We start from the raw sequence: 9,735 nt of genomic DNA, 5'->3' as shown, positions 1-9,735 counted from the left end.
AACTGGTATCAGAATAACCAAATAGCTTTAATAAAAATTGATGCTGCCATTAAAAAGGCAGAGAATAAAAAAAATTAAAGCTCCTTATTGACGTATTACTAAAATCTACAATATTCCACCAAGTTTACATAGTCACAGCAACATTGCACTGTTAAGAGGACAGTACATTTGTCACAATCTGTTTATTGTCCACATACATAATTTATTAGCCAGTTATCTACATGTATTATTTACCACAGGCAAACTAAATACTGTGCTTTTAAGAAACCTGCATAGAAATGATTGGATGTTTCTTTTATTTTGGACATATTTACAAAAAGAATTTCTATATGTGTTAGCAATAAATAATCCAAATATTCAAAATATCAGTGCTCATGCACACACTGACAAGTTGGCTGCATGCTTTAAAAATAATTTTTACAGTACAGTCGCCTTCATAGCCCTCTCTCTAATAATAGCAGAAAGTGCATTTTCTTCCATATTCTTTTTCCTTTTCTTCTGTTTTCATTTACTCTTGCTTCTGAGGGATACATCCTTCCATCTCAACAACTTCTGGCCAGCCTTCATACTTGTTTGTGTCCTTGTTATTCTTTATATGCTATAAATGGAAAATATCAATCTGCTGTTAATGTAAAGTCATTTATCCTTTTGCTTTAACTCATAGCTTTAAGAAGTCCTTATTTTCAGGCCACGGACAATAAAAAAACATCATTATTAACTTCTTATACTTTGAATCAAATGTAATAATCTCTAAGCACTCACCATTTAAAGTAACTTGCTCAGACAAGCGTATGGTAAAAAGTTAAGCCATATGGGGGAAACATTTTTACATTTTATTATAGATGTTTGCTTAGGAAGAGAGAAGCAAGGAAATTACCAACTGCATTACAGCATGAACCACTAGGAAAAATAAATAAGGATATCAAATTTACAAGGCAATGAAAACAAATAGTGAGATCTGAAAGAACATTTTATTTGTCCACCAAAACAGTCCATCCACAGTCAGGTAAGACACTATTGCCTCCAAGTCTGCCGCTGTTTCTGCATTTAGTTTCTCCTCCCTTACAAAGCTGGCAGAAGAAAACACATCTTCCTCACTCTGCTAGTACAAAGTAATTTTTACCAGTAATTAAAGGCAACATTGATACATGCTGAATTGTAACAGCTAAGGTATGGGAACATAATCTATTTCACAAATTTTGCTACGGCAGCAATTTGAGAGAAGAGCATAGCTAACAGCTGAGAACACCAACACCTTAACTACCCACTTATCTCTTAGAAGTTCAATGTTCTTAGTGCATCTGAAATGCAACTCGGGCAGAAAGCTTTGAATTCTTTCTTCAGTTTAATTTGAGTCATTAAAAAGATGAATAATGTAGTTACTGGCATAGCAAGATCTACACGATATAATACTTTTTTCCTTATTTATGAGTCACCAAAGAATCCTTTTTTTTTTTTTTTTAATGTTTAAAAGGAGGACACTACTCAAGGAAAAAGCCTGAAAATAACACTGTGTGCCAGTACTGCAATAGATACCCACCTTGAGTAAATGCACGGCATGTATAAAACATGCTATGCCTCTATTAAGGCAGGCTGTTAAATTCCAGGACATTATAGAATCACAAACCTGTTCAAATGGACTTTTAGTCTTAATTCCTTTACCACCGCAGAAGACCCAGTTGTCTCTGAAGCCAAGGTTCGTAATGGATGTGCTTCCTAATTCAGCGATCAGTTTCCGTGCTTCATCATTAAGCCTTGAAAAAACCAGAGAAGTTCGCACGTGAATGAAACAGATGCCTTTAGAGCTTTCATTGCTCGGTGCACCAGTCTGCTTTGATCTTATTTAACATACTTTACAGTCAATACTGGGTAAGATCTATCTTTCAGAACCAGGTAAGGCTGGTTCTGAAACCACCTGATGCAATGAGCGCTGCTCGTTCATACTGTAATCTCAAGGAACCAGGATATAAACCTATCACTACACCAACAAAACTAAGAACCCTCTCCTGTGAGAATTTATACATCTCAAGTTCTCTTAGCAGTTCTCCAAACAACTAAAAAAGTCAGCCTTTAAAGTAAACATTGTTTGCAGGCTCAAACTGAAGTCTAGATAAAGAAAAAGCTATTTTAGACTAGAAGAATGAAATGAAAATCTGAAGTTAGTTCTCATCTGCTTGGGAAAGTTAATTCAAAATTCAGAATGCTGCCTCAGAGCATCATTCAGTACCTGTAAACCCAAGTAGGATAATTTTAGTATCAAAAGGAAATCAGTTCTGTAGGATAAGATATCATTCCAAAATCTCCAAATAGCAGCTCTTTATTTCCTCCTGTAAGTTACTAAATGTGCCTAGTTACCAAACAAGATACAAAACTTCTGATTACTACCCCCTATTGAGATATAGCTGTATGACTCACTTTTGCAAAAATTATGAAAATTATTAAATACTGTGGAGGTTATTTTCCCAACCCATAGTCCAACTTTCTCAAGCATTAGGGCACTTTAATGCTTCACAATTTTGTTACCAAGAACTGGCATTTATATTTACTATCAACTACCAACTGTAGTTGTAGAATTGTCAGTACTGACTGTCAGCATGACAAGGCCAAATACAACTTCTTGTTTAGCCATATTCTGTCCACATACAAACTTGCAAAAACATTAGCTCTAACATGATTACTGAAGCAAAACTAACCCTACTTATTTCCTAAAATGTCAAGGAAGAAAGGGAAGAAGGTGAAATGTAAAGTAACAAAACAAGTGTATAGAACAACAGAAGATGCAACCTTGGCTAAAACCCCAGTAAATTACTTTCTTCTTTCCTAAAAGCAGTGAATGTAAACACACTCGACTATTTACTGTGAACATTCTACACTGCAAAGTCAGGATTTAGTCACAGAGAAGCTGCTTCCATATCAAAAATGCAGGCAAGTTGTAGGTAACAAACTGAACCAAAAGAGGAAAAAAAAAAAATGTACAGACCACATTAACAAGAAATTATTAGTAAAACAACAGAAGAAATGGAAAGAAGTTTCAATTTTCTTTGTGAAAGGCAATCCTTTGGATATGATGACTTAAGTGAGGAGTAGATTATAATACATATTCTACAGTAATTTTGCTATCTATTGAAACTGACCCAAGTTGTGAAAGTTGGAAGACAACGCTTCAAGAGACCCTCTTAGGCTACATCTAGATTAATCAATTGAATAGCTTTAGGGTGGAAGAGTAAAACACTGAAGCCAAAAAATGCAAGGCTCACACTAGTAACCACTGCAACTTCACATGTAAGAATACAGGCAAGGCTTGTTGGGAATGGTCTCTGCTGTCTTGTAACCATCAAACTCTGTCTTGGAGTTGATCTGAAGAAAGTGCTGGATGGAACAGACTTTCCACCAGAGTATGTTCTCATAACATTGTTATGTCTGGACCTATCTGAATTTACTAGCCTAAGACAGAAGAGCTATCAGCAACAGAAAAATCAGCACACCTCTATCTGCTTGGCTTTAGCTAGATTTTTGTTGGGCCCAAATCACATCTGCATTATAAAACTAATAAACGGCAAGTATAGTTTCAAGTTGGTCACCTTGGAAGAACAAAATCTTATTAAAAGTGGTTGTGCGATAAAGTATTTTTTTCAGTATAAAACAGCATGTAAAAGTTTAAGCAACATTTGTTGTTTAAAATCAATTGCATACTTGGTTGCACCGTCATCATATGTTGCCATTAACACAATCGTTCCATCCTGGATGGTCTTCAGAAATTCAATTAGTGGTGTCACATCTGAAAAGAAAGAGAACATAAAATCGTTTAATAATAAGCAACAATCCTGTATTTAAACACCTGCAAAACCTTCCTGCAAAGATATTACTTTTAAGAATATTTGTATATATAAATATAATGATATTTGTAAATATATCTTTATTAAAAAATGCGGAGTGAGAGAAAGTGAAAATTCATTAGAGAACGCTTATTTTATAGAAAGAGTTTAATCCATATTGTTTAAAGATATAACCACTAGTGAGAACTACCTTGGAGAACAAGTCTGCTCCATTACCCACACCATTCCCTCCAACCTCACCTACTTGTGTTTCTTTAAAGTTGCACTCTCCTCACAATTGCAAAGGCAGAGGTGAAGCGCTCCCTTAATGTGGAGCCCTTTTTGAGGAGGCTGAAATCTGATCTCCCCCCTTGACCTAAACCCTAAGACTCCTCCCCTAGAATACCCAATAAAACCCATGAGCCTGTCCCTTCTCACGCTCTTCGCACCCCTCTTCATTCTCACCCCCTCCCCGCTCCGGGGTAGGGGGGAATAAATGGATTCTTGTGCTTATAATAAAGACTTGTCTCATCTGTTTCCCTGCTGGAGGCTGTAACCTCCCTGGACACGATGGTCACAGTTACCACACCATACAACACCTTAACGATCACCTTAAATCACACAGCAAATGGGATCTGGACAAGAAGGAAGAAAAAAAAGCACATTTGTTGTTTCTCTCCAACCAGTGTAATTGCACCTACCTCCTCCCCACATGTCAAAGAACTTGGTATCTAATAATTCTCCTGTTCTACCTGAAGGAAAAGAGAAAAAGAAACATTTGGTGCCATCAAATATATCCAAAATTATTTCACAGATAACATGCCCAAATCCTCTTACACTCTTTCAGACAAAGACACTAGATGAATGAATTATAGTAACTTTTCTTCTATGGAAACAGTGTAGTGGTTTGTGAAGAAGTACAGGGAAGGTTAAGAGGAAAAAAGTGAGAAGATCCCCAAAAGAGTAGGAGGCCAGGCTGGATGCAGCTTTAAGCAATTTGGTCTAGTGCAAGGTGTCCTGCCCAAGGCAGAGGGGGCTGGAACTGGGTGATCTCAAAGGTCCCTTCAAGCACAGATCATTCTATGATTCTAGGTAAAATTCTTATTTTGCTTCAAGTGGCATCTAAAATAAATGCTAATCCCCACAGGCTCTAAAACCAACAAAGAATATTCAGTTCATGTATCTGCCTTTTTTTTTAAATTGGTTTTGCAAAAATAGACAGTACAGCTTTAGACTGCCTTTCATGCCACATGGAAAGTCAGAAAGATTAAAATTAGACTGCGTGTTTTGCTATATGGAAATTATAAGTAGATTTAAACATCCAGAATAAATAGAAAAAAAAGTGGATAATATAGTGTATCTCATTACCTTCTTTTATTATGCTGTCTACAAAGGAGTATTTGATGGAAGGTAGAGGGGCTTTTTAGTAATACATTCATTTAAAGTTTAGAAGACAGAGAGAAAGACTGGAGCTATAAAACACAAAGATAGGTATTTTGGTTTTGAACAGATTGAGACAATTTAGGAAAGCAACGTAGGATTAGGAAGTATTGTTCAAGTTATGCTTTAGATGATGCAAATGTGAGTACAATCCACAAATGACAATAATTTATGTTTCAGTGAAATGACAAAGTGCTATCTCAGTGCTACAAGGAATCGTTTTCTACACATTATAGACAAATTTGCCAGTGCTGACATTCCGTTTAGCTTTCAAGGTAACACACAGCTAAACTTGTTTGGTTTTAATGAAAATTACAAACCCTGAACACAATTACCTAATATGATGTATTTACATACAAGACCTATAGACCAAATATTCTGATTCAAATGAGGAAAGAATGAACTGGTCTTTCTGTGTAGAAAAAAAACTGTTAAAGGTGCTAAAGAAGTTTCACTGAAAACAGAGCAACAGAAGAATACAGTCTACAGTTTAATTAGTGGTGGCAACACACAAGATCAAAAGAAATAGCATACATCTCATATATTTTTCCATTTTTCTATGCATTAGTAATTTATGTGATACATCAACAAGGCAGTCACCACAGCAGTCCACATTACTAATTTTACAACCCATTTTTAGAAGCAAAAATGCACTGAGTTTTTCTGCTTTGTAACAAGGTGTCAGTGCCAGTATCTGACATGATCTCAGTATAAGTAAGCTGAATACTTCCTTTTCTCCTTGGTGCTTGCCTTTCACCATTGCATAGTATTTCACCTGAAATTTCTGAAACAATTTGAAAATTAAGACAATCTGCCCACTTGAAATGTCACTTACCATTGACCAAGGCAATATTTATTCCTCTGCCAACATTATTTTTAACTCCACTCATTAAACTGAAACAAAATAAATATTTTTATTTTTAATGGGACAATCTTCTGATGGGAAATATTTCTGGTTTTTAAATAGGATGAAGTTCTAAGAGACATAGTTAAAAAACTACTGCATGTTCATGAGTACTTAAATGAAGCAAACTCTCTTTGAACTAATATGTGTTCCTGAAGCACTGCTGAATTAAGAATAATACATCAAGTATCCCCACTTGCATTGATTTTATTGCTTAATCATAGTTTCAAAGTATGTCTGCATATTAAGTGCTAAAAAAATGTTATTTATGTAGTTATGTTATTAATGTTTTAAAAAACAACCAAATATTAATTTGCAGAGCTCAGCACAGTCATATAACCAACATTTTAAGCCTTTTTTTGCAAGCATACAATGAACAAAAATGTGTTACTGACTTTAAAAACCAACTGTACAGAAGCATTTAGAATTCACATTAAGGAACAAGAAAGGCAAAGCACTACTCATACACATAAAAGGAAACCTAAGTGCAAGAAAAATAGTTAGCATGCTGATGGGACTTTAAGCAAAAGTTGCATACAATCTTGGACTATAATCACACATCCCAAAAAACATGCCAGAATCTAGGACAGTTATCTATTGACCAAACTCAAAGATGAGCAAAGGGGCTGAAAAGAAGAGTCCCACTGTGAAATGGAAGCCCTTCAGAGTGGTAAAGAAGAGTTAACAGGAATGTTAAGATTGAGGTAGCATGTTCTGCTGCCTTAGACCACAGTGGCTGCATCACTCCAGTGAGAGAGGGCTTCCAGACCTTCTCATCCCTCTTCACTGGCAGTTCACACAGCGTGAAGAACTCTGTTCTGCCTTCAAGTCCCAAATATCCCAGCATTAACATTCTGAAGTTAGGATTACAAGAGGCAACAGAGACAGGACAAACAGAAGTTTGGAACAATTACATAATTTAAGATAATGAAGAAGCTTTCAGCTGAGATTAATGAAAGCATCTCAGCAAAAGCATGTAAGCGCACACATATCCTTAGTGACAAACACACTCTAAAAGATGCTTTAATTCCATTCTGACAAGGATTTCTTTAATCTCCCTAGGTGGCTTTAGGAAGGGGGTGCACATGTGTACAATCCTGTTATGTTCAAAACTTTTTCCACATTTCTTCTGCAGCAACAGGGTTCTTCCAGTCATGTCTGAACACCTGTTCTAAGCAATGCGTCCTTGCACACACAGCTTCTAAGTCAGCTTTCTCATGCCAACTTCTTGGTGATAGGCTAGAAACAAGAAATGGTCTATCGTAGAAGTATGTCAAAAATCTTCCTCTCTGGTGCTATTTTTTGCACCCAGGATGAAGACAGGAGCCAAAATTTAGAGGAATGACAAACTGAACAGAAAAGTATCAGAAACAGACTTGGTATTCAGAGAGGCTGTGAAAGACTACCAGATAAGGGCAATTCTTGGCAGAGTGAATTTAAAAGGTTTTAAATAAATAGTAATCAGAGATTATAAAGTTCATATTCTTCTGTTAGTCCCTTAAGTTATACTATCCGCCAAAAAACTGTAATTTAAATTATAACTCTAATCCAGTAATTTCTGAAAGAAAATACTTGACATTTTCTGCTGAAATTCAGAATTCAATTCTGATTAGTAGGGAACTCCAGAAATATTTTAGCCATTGGTGGATCATTTCTACTCTGATCATGTCTTTTTCATGTCATGTCTGAGAATCTATTCTAAACAAGAAAAACATATGGCAAATAAAGACTGGAACATAAATGAACAAAGGCAATGAAGTTCTGAACTCATTCTTTTCCTCCTGCAAAATTTACTGGGCATTTAATTCACCAAAAAGAGTAAGAACTTCCTTTCATTTTAACGACAAAATTCCCTGTAAATAAATACCAGTGGAAAAATACATAACACTGAGCTGACTAGACACTGAAACTCCACACATGCAAAACGTTATAATGGATTCAGACAACAAAACCTGCAACTATGAATACAAGAATTACCAGTTACTAAAGGAATGTACTACATCATTCTGCTATTGGATTACTGTGGCACACTCATGCAACTGGTTCATACTAAAGTAAAATGCATGGAGAAGTTGCTGGCAAAGAAGTAAATATAGGCCCTTCTAAAAAGCCCATGAAGTAGCAACTACAATATTTAATATTTTGATGATGAGTCTAGCATGTTTTTTCTATTTTGGATTACAGCCTCCCAGTAGAGAACAAGGCTATAACTGAACTAGTATATAGCAGAAATCCTGTTTCACATTAAAATATTTATATAATAATAAAAAAAAAATTACAAATTACTTGCATTCTGAATTGTATCAGCAATGTCAGTGCTTTTGCAAGTCAAGTGACACCCTTATATTTAATATGTAGGAAAAATACTCTGTAAATATCATTTACAAATTATGAAAACTCATTCCTAATGTCCTATCTTGGAAGTATGAAGAATACAAAGTAATCAGAAAAAGAAAAATCTTTTTGCAGGTGAGTTCACAAAATATCTCTAAAAAAGAGCTACTCAAGAGGAAATGAGGATATTTTTAGAGCTCAGATATATTACTTTATACACTTGAGACTGCTTGTGCATCATCACAAACACAACAGGGTGCAATGCAACAGCTCCTCACAGGAGGGCAGCCCTTCATCAGTTTTAGAATTCTTCCAAGAATTTAGTCAACAAGTTGAGAGCTTTTGAAAGAGAAATAAAACCTCTTTTGAGTAAAGCAGGAGATCATATAAAATCAACCTGAAAATTTCATTGATTTGACAGATAGGTTTGACAGACAAGACCAGTTCCCCTCTGAAGGAATTCAGAAAGAAGTTTGCCAAGGAAAGCTGGACATCAGAATCAAACAGCTGTGCACTAAAGTGCCCGCTTCGAGGACTTTTTCCAGCAACTACTTTATTTGCATCACTTTATTCAGCAACATATCTAGTAGAGGATTTTCTCTTTTTTTGGACAGAAACAACAAAATTCTTCTTATTTTATCAGTCAGCAAGACATTAAAATAAAATTTTTAAAAGAGTGAAAAATCCCAAACAAAACAACACTACAATACTGAAATTAAAATATCACTTGCATTCCCACAACTTTTAATCATTGAATCAGCTTAAGTCTTCACAGATATTAAGCTTCCTATATTAAGCAACCAAAATGAGATAGCAGCATGTTTTGTAACACCAGCAGAAATACCATGCTGAGAGATTAGATAAGCCTGCCCAAGGTCACCAAGCAAGTCACCAGTAAGAACGGAAAGCAGAAGGAGCAGCTCGTAGTCCGCAGGTGCCCAGGGAGCTCCCGCTGAGCGTGTGCTCCCCAGCTACGCCGGGTGCTCCGCGGCAAACTGACTCCCACACAAGGCAGCAGCTCGAGCTAAGCCAGCCTTACACAGCCTTACAGCTACTTAGTGCTAAAAACAGTCTTCCCTTTAAGATCACTTGAGACTAGCCTTACAGTTACTTTAGAGAGTAAAATGCTATCAATACATTTTTTTTTCTCTTATACATGAATTATCCTATTTACTCTATTATGTGGGCTTCTGTTGTTCACAGAGAAGTTGCCACTGGCTCTAGAATTCATTAGCACCAACT

The 9,735-nt window shown here is 35.9% G+C and overlaps 1 protein-coding gene across 2 annotated transcripts in view; it reads right to left on the bottom strand.

The window, feature by feature from the left end:
- Window positions 1–10: 10 nt before the first annotated feature.
- Window positions 11–9,735, bottom strand: part of FAM3C (FAM3 metabolism regulating signaling molecule C) — a 31,977-nt gene continuing 22,252 nt past the window's right edge. For both annotated transcript variants that reach the window (XM_040061118.2, XM_040061119.2), the window contains 5 exons: window positions 6,091–6,149; window positions 4,517–4,567; window positions 3,694–3,778; window positions 1,628–1,754; window positions 11–598 (listed from right to left, as the gene is read on the bottom strand). In XM_040061118.2, coding sequence (XP_039917052.1) covers window positions 509–598; window positions 1,628–1,754; window positions 3,694–3,778; window positions 4,517–4,567; window positions 6,091–6,149 — 412 coding nt within the window. In that variant the 3' untranslated portion in view covers window positions 11–508. The remainder of the gene's footprint in view (window positions 599–1,627; window positions 1,755–3,693; window positions 3,779–4,516; window positions 4,568–6,090; window positions 6,150–9,735) is intronic.

This window comes from Hirundo rustica, chromosome 4, assembly GCF_015227805.2.
Source record: "Hirundo rustica isolate bHirRus1 chromosome 4, bHirRus1.pri.v3, whole genome shotgun sequence".
Classification (NCBI taxonomy): domain Eukaryota; kingdom Metazoa; phylum Chordata; class Aves; order Passeriformes; family Hirundinidae; genus Hirundo; species Hirundo rustica.
Note: the sequence above shows the minus strand (reverse complement) of the source record. Positions and strands in the feature narration are given on the sequence as shown.